At 38.7% G+C, this 12105-nt stretch overlaps 1 protein-coding gene across 1 annotated transcript; it reads right to left on the bottom strand.

Annotated features, from left to right (window-relative positions):
• Positions 1 to 7577: 7577 nt before the first annotated feature.
• Positions 7578 to 10795, bottom strand: LOC137950311 (uncharacterized). The gene is made up of 10 exons (XM_068796705.1): positions 10746 to 10795; positions 10594 to 10663; positions 10415 to 10489; positions 10014 to 10331; positions 9518 to 9900; positions 9250 to 9349; positions 9106 to 9165; positions 8920 to 9006; positions 8615 to 8746; positions 7578 to 7980 (listed from the first exon to the last, which is right to left on the bottom strand). Exons 1-10 carry the CDS (start codon positions 10793 to 10795, stop codon positions 7642 to 7644), a joined length of 1614 nt encoding a protein of 537 aa, XP_068652806.1. The 3' UTR covers positions 7578 to 7641.
• Between the last annotated feature and the right edge of the window lie 1310 nt (positions 10796 to 12105).

A 12105-nucleotide genomic window follows, 5' to 3' on the forward strand; every position in this document is an offset into this window, starting at 1 on the left:
ATGGATGCATGCATGCCCTAAATCATACGACGTCATTATGGCTTTTTTTTTTTTTTTTTTAGCACGAGTGTGTCTTACGTGTCACAGTCAGGAGAGAGCTTCAGTTCGTTAACCTTAATAAAACGGGAACTGGGATTTCTTCAATGAAATAAAAATGTGGACGGAAAGCATCAAGTTAAGGATGTTTGTGTTCTTAGGTTTTGTCAAGGAGACAGAAGAACCTGTCAGATTTGGGGGATTGGGCATGCGTAAATCCCCCCCAAATCTGGTTTTTAAGCTATAATAATTTATAAGAGCAAGTGATTAGTGACTGTCATGGCGGTTGTTGATGGAGAAGGGTAGATGCCCACTTTTTTGTTTGAAAATGATGTGTTAGGTTTGGTTTTATGCGATATTATAGTAGGTGGTGGACGCAAATGTTAAGGGCAAACACAAAAACAATAGAATCCATGTCTTTCCTTCTCTCCACTTTATTAAACAGATACATTTCTTCTACCATTTTCTTGATTACTGCAAAATCGGCCCTTTCGCAGGGCCATCAATCTAATATAATCTCGTCTCCCAAATCTCAACTGCTCTTAAACTAAAGGGTCCGCAGAGGCCTTCCTTCCTTCCTTGATCCATCTCGGTTGCCAGTGATCCTCCTGGGGCTAGAAACGTGCACCTTCTCCTCGATGCTCAAAAGTCAAATTAAGACAGTGATGCGAACTAATCTTAGGTTAGTTTGGTGACAAAAATTGTGACTAGTAATAACGAGTTTTGAGTGGGAATCAGTATCGCAAGACGCTTCCTTCAAAATACGAATCAGGAGTGCTATCTTATCAATCCACCTTGTCTCCATGGTCTCTAATGGCCGACAACTTCACATGTTTCGCATCATCTTTTTTACATGGTTTTTTGTTTTCTTGTGGGACGATTAATCTCGGCCCACTCTGTTCATTTCCATGATTCTTCTGTCCGGCTCACACATCGTCTCCCCGTCTCTGTTCAAACCAAACATGGTCTGGCGGCTTCATGTATATATGGTTTTTGATGTTGTTTACAGGATCGACCAACAGTTGCAGACGCTTGAACGACCAAGGTGGGTCAGGCTGCTTTGGCTTTTTCAGGAGGCGGCCGAATCGAATTGGTAGAGTGCATTCCTCCTCGCTAAAATAGAAGCTTGGGGTAATTCATTTCGGATGTCGAATTGTTGTTCCGATCTCCTAAGCTTTCTTTATAAGAGGAGAACTACAAACGTGTTGTAATATGTGACGAACTAACGATTCGCATGCTCTTTTATGACGACTGTTACCTGAAATTGAACTCTGCTACTTTAAAGCCGTATGCCTCTTGCAAAGATATGTCACATCGAAAATCATATACTTAGCTTTGCTTTAATAGATGTTCTGGTTTTCTTTAATGCCGGGTGAAAAAAAAAGACCAAATTTCCCATTTACATGTGAATTGAAGCTAATATGTAACATTTACCAATGAAATCATTTGTAAGAGAGAAATATCAAATTGAAATAAGAATTATAAGATACTTAACACCCTTGAAGTGAAATCACTTTTAATCCCGCTTCAAACCATCAAAAATCTTCTTCCAATAGTTTTGAGAAAGCCAATCTGATGAGTTTGAACACCAACCAAGACCACAAATGCAAATAGAGAGATTTGAAGTTGATAAACATACCTCAAATCCGTAGAAAAAGGTGTCATATACCCTCCCTCTTGAAGAGGCCAAACAAAAGGAACTACCTTTCTTCTTTCTTTCTTCTCATCTCTTCTTCTTTCAAGAGAAAAACACTCTCGTTTCACTGTTTCACTTCACTCTTTCACCTTATCTTGTGAAATTTTTCCTCTTCCAAGTTTGCTCCTCTTTACTTCAAGATGAGCCGAATCTTTTCTTTAGGGGGGTGAACCTATGAGAAACCCCACAAACTTCCATCTAGACCCATGAGGGAGGCTCTCCCATCATAGATACTCATATGGCGTTCATACCTTGCAAGGATTGACACCCTCTTCATCTTCATGTTTGAATGCATATGTTCTCCGGTACCATATCTGCCAAGCCAACCAGAGGGAGACAGTTTTTTTTTCTCCTCATATTTCGATTAAACAGCATTGGGTTACGTTTCCCATTGCATGCTAAGTTTTCCCGAACTAGGGCAGGATCCCAGGTACCTAGCGGATATTTTGCATATAGACTTTGGTAGTTTTTTTCCGTAGGTTTATGGAAGAGTGGCTACAAGTAACAGGGAATAAGATTAGGGCTAAAAGGATGTGTTAGGGAGGTAAGGTGGGGAAACGGAGACTATTTTCAATAGTTTAGGGAGTAGGGAATCTAAGGGTATAAGCCTTATGGGGATTTGATTGGCGAAAGGCTGAAAGTTAAGCATTTTGGGAATGGGACAGTTTGGTTTGCGATAGGAGGAAAATTAGAGTTTTGGATTTATGATACTCAAGGGGGTGAACTTCATATTTATGAACAACTTGAGGCTAGGGATGTGGGTCCGTGGTCTTGAGGGGGTTTGGTTTAGAGGATTTGGGGACGTGGGGAGACTAATAGAGTAATAATCCTTCTAGGAAAGTGACTAAGAAAGGAGGTTGCCAATTTCCTAGCTTAACCTTACTTGTCTAATCTATTTCAGTACTCATGAGACTATAATTTTAGGGATGGGTAACTTGGCTAATGGAATGGAAAAGGCTAATGACAAATAATGAAAGGATGGAAGCTACCGTTAAGGACTCTTACCATTGCCAAGGGTCATCTTCCTTGGGGGAGTGGATGAGCTGGCAAGACTTTGCACACTGATAGACACCGTATTGATTAGGGGGTGTGGGTGCCTAGTGACCTTTATATCATCGGTCAAGATGCCTTGGGTTAGCTGAAGTTGATAGGTTAGCCAGAGCTAAAAAAGGATTTATATTGATAAGATATGATTACAAGGCTTATGGAGCTCTCTATTTATAATCTGGAGACCAGAACTACTTCTACAATATCTCTTATGTAGGAATAAGAGTTGGATGTCCCCTTTCTTAGCCGTCAAACATCCTTTAGATGCTTATAGATCCTGCAAAGTTGGTGCCCCTTTTAGATCATTCTCTAGATATTGTTGCCCTTGCTTGGCTGGTGCCACATTATTTGCCCTTGGATGAGCTAGCTCCTCTTTTTTCTATAGTTTTCCTTAACTCTTGCCCCTCCATTGCTAGTGTCACTTTTCTGAGCTACTTTCTAACAAATTTGCCCCTCTTCTTTGGTGCCACTAGCCTCCTCCCCCTTGCTGGCCTTTTGCTCGACCTTGGACTTTTACTGGATATAATTAACACCCTATTACAACTCAATCTTACAAGGCTCATGTAGGAGCATATGTTTATTGTTCTTCTACTTATCCCTCATGGCCAAATGTCCTTTCTTCACATACATTAGCCAAGGGTTGTAACAGTACTCCCTTATTAAGATGAACCCTGTTTTAAAAGTTCAACTGTCCTACTCATGGCAGTTGTTGTCTTCACGGCTCTTGATGGTTTTTGCCTCCAATGTATTCATTTCACTTGAATCTTTGAAATTCTGGTGTCATAGGCTGCAATGTTTCTTTTTCTTCAATCCTTTTTTTCAGGTTTCTATCTTTTCACCATGGGGCATGACCATCTTTGAGACCACATTTAACCCCATGTAGATGCGATGGTGGGGTCTCTGGCTGGTGCCGAAGCACTTCACTGCTTGACACATGGTAAGCCCTTTGGGCTGTAGTAGACCTGATTTTACTTTAACATCATAGGCCTTGCTTAATTTGCCTACATGGCTCAGTGATGCTGCTAGAGGTAGGTTCTCCTTCTCTACTTGTAGCAATGGTTGGCCTGGTTCTACTCTTCTACCACAGTCAATATATAAGCCTCCGGACTTTTGGTCTTGTCCATTTTTCTGCTTATCTTGTGGTGGTGTTTCTAATTGGCAACCTTTGCTGCTCTTGCCCTCTGTTGAACCCTGGAATTTGATCTACTGTTTCTGGGCTGAATTCTTGCGCTCTCAAACTTTCGTTGTCAGGCTTTTTTTTAAAATGTTTTTTTTTTTAATGATTCGTTGTCGGGTTTAAAAACAAGCTTGGAAGCTTCACAAAACTTTGATCTTTACGATTTTCTCTACTCCAATGAAGTCATATGTAGGCCCATCATTGACTGTTGATGCCTTTGACCAATTATCTTTCTTCATCTTTATCGGAGATTTGGGCTCTTGGATTTTGGAGACTTGTTAATCCTTGGGTATGAGGTTTTGTTCACTGATACCATTTAATCTCTACATCTTGGTGGACTTCTTCATATGAGAGTTTAATGAAGTACTTGATTTTCTTTATGTTAGCTTATGCAACTATTGCTTTCTCAACACTGGGACTTTTTGGCTCTTCCTTGGTGTGGTTCAGGTTTTCCTCTACCACCTAAAATACTTCTCAATTCTGCCTTACCGTACTTTGGTGTTGAATCTTGCAAGATATCTTCTAAGAGCTAGTGACATTCCTCAGTTGATCGTGGGGCTTGGCCTCTTGAGAGGCAGTTGGTTGTGAGACTGTCCTAAGGAGGATATGGAAGCCACTTTTAGGGCTGTGGGTCTAGTTGCCTCTTGAACATGAGTGGAGCTGCCTTATGATTCCTCTGGTATCCGTCTTGGGCCCAAAGTTGTTGACCATCTTTTGGATCATTTCCATGAGGTGGAACTTCTTTCTATCTTCCTGCATCATACGAATGGTCTCGAATGGGCCTCTGCAAGCTTGACCTAACTAGTCAAAGCTTTCCAAGAGTTCTTTTTGTGTATTAACCCAGATGACCATCTTAGTTGAGATATAAGTGTTAGAAGTGAAACAAAATTATTAAGTTTGTACTCACGGATTTGTTCTTGTGTTGTTTATTCTTAGTCAGAGCTTCAAGAGTAAATTTATAATTATGTAACACTTTTTTACTTCAATAAAAAGAGAGCTCGAGTGAGGCAGTCCTAAATTTTGGGTTTTGCCTTTGTGGAACTTGTGAACTTCATTTCTCTCTTCCTTCTTCTTCTTTCTTTTTTTCCCTTCTTCTCTTATTCGATTTTTTCCCTCAAGTTCTTTTTGTACTTTACCTTAAATTTGTTTTATGGTATCAAAGCAGGCAAGTTAGAGGACGAGTTCTGGATCATATTGAAGCTGGATTTTGAAGAAGTTGAAGGAAAAATAAACTCAAAGCTCACATACATAAGAAGACAAGTAATCGACAAAGCTTAACTGATTGCTAATTTCTTCTTCCACATGTTTTAGCTAGTTCGCTTACTAACCCATGAGTGGGTTCATGGTTTAAGGTAAGGAGGCATGATTACTCTACCTGGTCTGAGATTTTGAATTTTTTTATTTTGAGATCTGGAAGAGATAACTCTGAAGTATTGCGAAAAAATATCAAATTATTATGGTATGTGATATGTTAAAGGTTGGATTTTCAACTTTGCAAAGATTCTTCCTCCATTGAAGCTTCTTTTCATGAGACTCCTTTCCATGAGAATCATGTAAGATTTTCCATATTTGCTCTTCAATAGACTTGCTTTGGTTTTAATTTTCTTTAGCTCTTGATCTTTCTCTCTTGAAGCAAAATCACTTTTAATTCCACTTCAAACCCTCAAAATCTTCTTCCAATTGCTTGGAGAAAACAAACTGGATGAGATAAAACATCAATCTAGCCTACAATGCAAATAGAGAGATTGAAGTTGAGAAACTCTACTTCAAATTGGTAGAAATCAGCGTAAAATACCTTCTTCTTGAAGAAAACAAGGAAAATGAACCACCTATCTCCTTTTTTCTTCTTCTCTTATCCTCCTTTATCTCCTCTACTTCTCTTCTCTTTTCTTCCCCAACATTACTGCCCCCTTTCTCTTGAAAGACAAACACCCTCTTTCCACTTTTTCATTTTACTCTTTCACCATATATTATGAAACTTTTCCTTTTTCAAGTTTCCTCATCTTTACTTATAGGAGGGGTTGAGGTGGGTATTCTCTTCAGGGGGTGACCCCATGAGAAACCCACCATTGCAAACATTTGAAGTCCACTAGTGTCGAATAGAGATGTAAAAATAGGGTCAACATGCTTTAGCTTTTTCAAGAGGTGGTGGAACCAATTGGTACAGTGCCTTCCTCCTAGCTGAAGTAAAAGTAGGTGACATTGTTTCCTTCTTGGGAAAGAACTTCTTTAGATGTTTAATTGTTGATCCAATCTCAGAAGTGGCAGAAGAGAACTGCAAAAGAGTTCCAATCCGTGAAGTAATGACAATCTTCTCGTGTGCTGTTTCATGAGGTTTGTCACCTGAAATTGAATTGCTACTTGAAAGTGTTATGCCCCTTGAAAAGATACGTCCAATCTAAAATCATGTGCATGACTTTGCTTTAATGGATGTTCTCTGTTTTCTTTAATGTCAATTGAAAAAGATGACCAGATTTCTCTTCTATATGTATTGAAGCTAATATGTAACTACACATAATATTAAAAATACTACCTATATAACCCAATTAGTCATCTTAATTAAGTTTAATGGAGATTAATAAAGCCAAACCATAAAAATCAATTATACAAGCAATCAAAAACACCAAATTTACGTGGAAAACCCTTCAACGTGAAGGGAAAACCACAAGACAACTCCCTGAGCAAGCTTCCATATCAATTAGAGAGCTTACAAAGTATCTTTCTCAGTTTTTTGCATTTTAATTTCTAAGAGGAAAAATGCCAAATTAAATTAGGAATTACAAGATACTTCACACCCTTGAAACAAAATCACTTCTAATCCCACTTCAATCTCTCAAAATATTCTTCCAATAGCTTAGAGAAAGCCAACCAAATGAGATAGAACGCTAATCTAGCCTACAAATTCAAATAAAGAGATTGGAGTTGAGAAACCTACCTCAAAATCAGTAGAAAAAATGTGTAAAAATACCTTGCTCTCGAGGAAACTAAGCAAAAGGAATCACCTTTCCCCTTTCTTCTTTTCTTCTCCTTTCCCCCTTTTTCTCTTCTCCTGTCTCCAAATGTTGTTGTCCTCTTCACTCCTTTCACTTTTTTCACTTTTTCCACCTGATATATATTGTGAAACTTTTCCTCTTCCTAGTTTGCCCTCTTTACTTGAAAGAGGGGCCGGGGCTGGGTCTTGTCTTCGTGAGGCTGGAACCCACCAGCAGTGTTGGGTAGAGATGTACAGATTGCCTTAACTTGCTATCATTTTTTTAGGAGGCGGTGGAATTGAATCGGTAGAGTACTAGTATTTTTGCATTACCAAGTTTTGCATGCGAAGCTTGCAGAGAGCCCGTATTTGTCGTGGACCACCACCTCTCCTACAACTTTTAACCGATCCAACTAGAATTATCATGCTAAATTTAATACCTGTGAACCATTTTTTTTATTACCTCATTTCTGCAATTCACGTAAGAAAGACCTCGTGATTGTCACTGCTTTTGACACTAATTGAAGGTTATACGGTTGATTAACAGATAATCTGCTTGCTTATGTACAAATGTATCTCTTCCATGTCTTTCTTTTGAACAGTAAATACCATTACAAGAACAGCGACATCACTTGGAGAATGCTGCCAACAATAAGATTATCATATTGAGCACTCCATCTGGAATATTTATGAACAAGGAATAAACCTGCAGTTTCAAGCAGTTGATACAAGATTTGAACAGATGGATGTCCTTTCATCTGCTAATTTTCTATGTATTAAATACCTGAAAGCCGAAATATAAGGAGCCCACTCTACACATTTGTCCGACCTCCCTTGGAGACTTTGAATTACTTTCCGTTGTGCTTCTGGTAGGCAGTCATTAACCATCTCCAAAATGCTTGATAACTGCATACATGCATCCTTGGCGTAGTAGTTGAGAATCTTTGGTAGAATAATCTTGTTGTCTCCGTGGAAATGGATGCTATTTCGTATAAATTCGGCTCTCGCAAGCTTCAGCTCTTGCATCACACCCTCACCTGTATAAAGTCGAACCTAATGCCAACACAAGTATCACAGAGCATCTCATGCTTCAATAAAGAGGAAGAAACGAAGAAGAAGATAGAGACTTTGAGAGGACATATAGCTCAATTTAGGAAGACATCCAGAGAAAGGTGAAGTTATTTCTGGTCTCTGATCCTCTCTGAGCATGTTAGTGGTTGCCAGAGGTAACTTAGAGAGCCAAAATAAATCAAACCAGCCATGTATCACTCGAATGTTGGTATACATGTTCAGAGAATACGACTGAACACAAAGAAGCTGTATGATTATAGTGATGTGGAAGAAAAATGCTCTCATGGCATGCAGAGACTATGTTGGTTTTGGAATTTTCTCTTGAAGTTCTCTTACTTCTCTGGGAAGGTAATTCTGCATTAGCCTATTCAGAGGTCACATCCTTCGCTGAATTTTCAAAGAACCACCAGACGTTCAACTCCATTCCTTTCAATGAGTCAGTATTTTTTAGGTATTCAAATGCAAAGAAAGAAAACCTAAAAAAGGCTTTCATGATAAAGCCTAATACACAACATCATAAAAGGGGTTTCTTTATACATCGAGGTAGCATATATGCAGTCAAAATTGTCTTCAGTGACCATAATAGTAGACATAAGATTGATTGATAAAATCTTACCGCAGGGTCAGAATATGAACCAGAACAAAGTGCAAAATGAACAAGTGGTTCAGGTTTGTCAAGGGCGTAGATATGCTTGCCACTGCCAGCTCTAAATTTATTTCCTGATGAGGAGAAGAAACTCCGCAGCCACTGCAAATTAGTAGAAACAAAATTCAATTGTTTGCAATGACAAATTAATTGCTGATTAACTTTAGCTTGCAAAAGATACGTAAAGAGACAAGGAAAATGTAAGTCTGAAATACTAGTGGTCCTGATTACAAAATGAAAACTAATACAAACTGGATTTATACTTAAAGCCATACTAGTGAAGAACGACGAGATTGGCATCCTAGGATTGCATTATGTATCACAAAAGCATTTACAATACATCCTCCGACGTTATATGATGCCTGCAGACAAGAATTCAGGAATGCAGCTTAAGATTTAATCACTAAAGAGTAATAGGAAAAATGGAAGCAGCATCATGGGGAGAATAGTATTTTAATTACCTTTATTTTGGCGGATCCACTCTTCAGGTGATTCCTGTAATCCCCATAAGCTAAATATGCCTGAATGTTCTAATAGGTTAATACAAGAGAAAATTCAAATGAGATTCCACATCTAAATTTGATGGGACGTTCTCAGAATCTTACATGCATCATCAAGGCATTATGGATGTTAATCCAAAATGCAAGCTTCTCTTCATGCTTCAAAATCATAGGATCAACCTTCTCAAGATGCTCAATTAATGATCTGCATAAGCACAAAAATTTTCATTAATCACGAGCATATGCACAGTATTGGTCTCAGTCTGAACAAAAATGAGTTCCATTGCATGACATGCCACAACACTGAATTCTCCAGTAGTCAAATAACCATTTAGCTAATTGGGGTTTGGGTTGGGAGGACTTGGCTACTTACTTGAAACTATGCAGCATACTAGCAGCATAATGAAACCTCTCATCATCTACCCGTATCTTTGGTACTTCCACCATACCACTATATGGACCACGACTCACTTTCAGCTCTTCAAGGTCGCATGTATTCAGCAAAGCTTCATTATCAAATCGAGGACTCCAAATATCACTGGGATACTGTGGAGAAAATGTACTTGAGGAAGATGCAGATGGAGACGGAAAGGGTGATAAAATTACTTGATTTGGAGGAGCGGCATTTGCAAGTTTGCAGTAAATTGCAGAAACACATCTGAGAATCTCTTCAGATAGCCTATTGGGCGTCTCATGAACATGATGAAGAGAAGCACCAAGATGGTCTGCAAGACTCCGGTGACCTGGTTCAGACTTCTGCATGCCAGGCAAAATAACAGTAAACAGGGTCCTATAGCCAATTATGCGAAAGATCAATTCAGAATTGCAACAATGGCATCCGAACAACATTTTATGAAATGAAGACTTACATTTTCAGAGGATGGAGACTTTTCAAGATTCATAGAAATACTTTGTGAACTTTCTGGTGGAAGAAGGTTATCAGTATGATGTGATCGATCCTGGTAGAGTGAATGAGATGGCTCAGCATTTCTATCTTTACCATCTCTCTCATCTATATTCACAGTTCCAGGAGAAGAACTTGTTCCAAAGTCTTTGTCCTTGGCTGAGGAATTTAGTTTGGCAACATATTGATCAAAAGCTGTCCGATATAATGAGAGAAGATAACGCTCTAAATTTGAAATCTCCAACTCAAGGATAGAAATCTCGTTTATCAGCTCTGCGACATGCTGTATCAAAAAATGGAAGGATTAAACCAGTTAAAATCACCGTTTCCATATTCCATCCAAAATAGGGTAATAAGTGTACATACAAATAAGACAGATGAAATGAGTTCCATATTTGCAGATACAAAGGCAAATAGAAAATACTTGATATAAAAGTAGTGCTAACAGAACACCAACAATGAACATCTTATTGTGAGAAAGTAACAAGTATTCACGCAGCACACTCATATCTTGAAAGAAACCAATAAGGAGCTAGAATGCATACAGTATTTGGAAAAAGGATCGTCTGCTTGGGCTTATTGGGATCATATTCAAGGAATCCATTCTCAGGAGTACTGCAATGAAAATCACAGATACATTTTTATCAATTAAATAAGAAACCAATCATGAAATGCCACTAGAAACTCAATGAAATACACAACTTTGAACTTCGACAAAGAGGAAGAACAATCTTTTATTGGGGCCATTGACGTACCCAAAAAAGGGCTGAGAGATTTTTCCTTTTTCTTTATAGTTATTTTGCAATATCCACCTAGCTAATTTAAGTGATGATAGAAATTACGGATAAAACTACAAAAATCTCGAAAAGTTAGCAAAGACTATCCAGGACCATCAAAGCCATCCAAACATACATAGAACTAATTAGAAACTAGGATTCCAGTATGAACCCAAGGACAGCGAATGAAACTTATCAGTATATGAGCAAAGTTTAGTTATGCACAAATTATCGACGCGAGGCAAGGTCATGACCATCCGAAAACATAGATCGTTTGGCCAGTGATAGTTTAGCCAACTCTTTGAATCCAAACTTCCACTTTTTCGTTGCAGTCGCGAAGATTCAGAAAAGCAAATGGCTCCTCTGTTTATTCCCATGAAAATGCTTACCTCAACGAACGCCGGTGATGAGAGCTATATGAAGCTGGTAAGCCGTCACTAACACCCAGCATTCTTCTACTTTGTATCGTTGGTGTCTTCAGCTTGATCGCCACTCCTTAAGTTTCGGTCTTAAATTATCCTCTGAAACATTAATTCAGAAAATGAATAAAAAACGTAAGCAGGTTAAAACAGCAAAATGTAGGTAGGATATATTGATTATTGTTTCTGTAACTCAACGGGCAGGGAGGGAGGAGTCTTTCCAACTCCAAGAGGAAATCAGTGGTTGACATAACTGGTTAAGAGCTCTCGGAAAGAAACACAAAAGGAAGCCCACAAACAACAGGGTGATTCTTGAAACCCCAAAAGTAGAAACTAAACAATCGAAACTCGAAACTCGAATGAAACCAGAAGTAAAACGATCCGAAGTCCACAAAGCCAGTCCTTGTGATGTATACGAGTACGAAATGCTGGCTTCGGCAAGAGGGAGTGTCCTAACCTGCTGTACTGAGAAAGAAATTCAGAGTAGCTGAAGACGCTGACATTGCAGGTAGCCAGAAGACAATGCAGGCAAGAAACAGGATCAGGGCAGGAAATAAACAGAGGTAATCTAATCAAAGCAACCAAACAACGCAAATTCTGGCAAATAGTAAATAAAAAAAAGGGTATTAAATATTTTCAACCGAGGGCCAGACTGCAATGACCTGCACCTATACATTTAGAAAACCATTTTTTGCCGCTTGGAAGCAACTTTCATAGATTAATAGAAATATAAGCAAAGCAGGTATTTCTGTTGGCCTACTGCATATAGAAGACCAACTACTAAACTAATGAAGATGATGTAATCTTATATTATAACCATCAATCACTAGGATGTCAACGCTTCCATCTGAAATGAAGGGCC

Source organism: Aristolochia californica, unplaced genomic scaffold, assembly GCF_029961685.1.
Source record: "Aristolochia californica isolate CCGP_79_NKW_82.1479 unplaced genomic scaffold, dmAriCali1.0.hap1 SCAF_14, whole genome shotgun sequence".
NCBI lineage: Eukaryota > Viridiplantae > Streptophyta > Magnoliopsida > Piperales > Aristolochiaceae > Aristolochia > Aristolochia californica.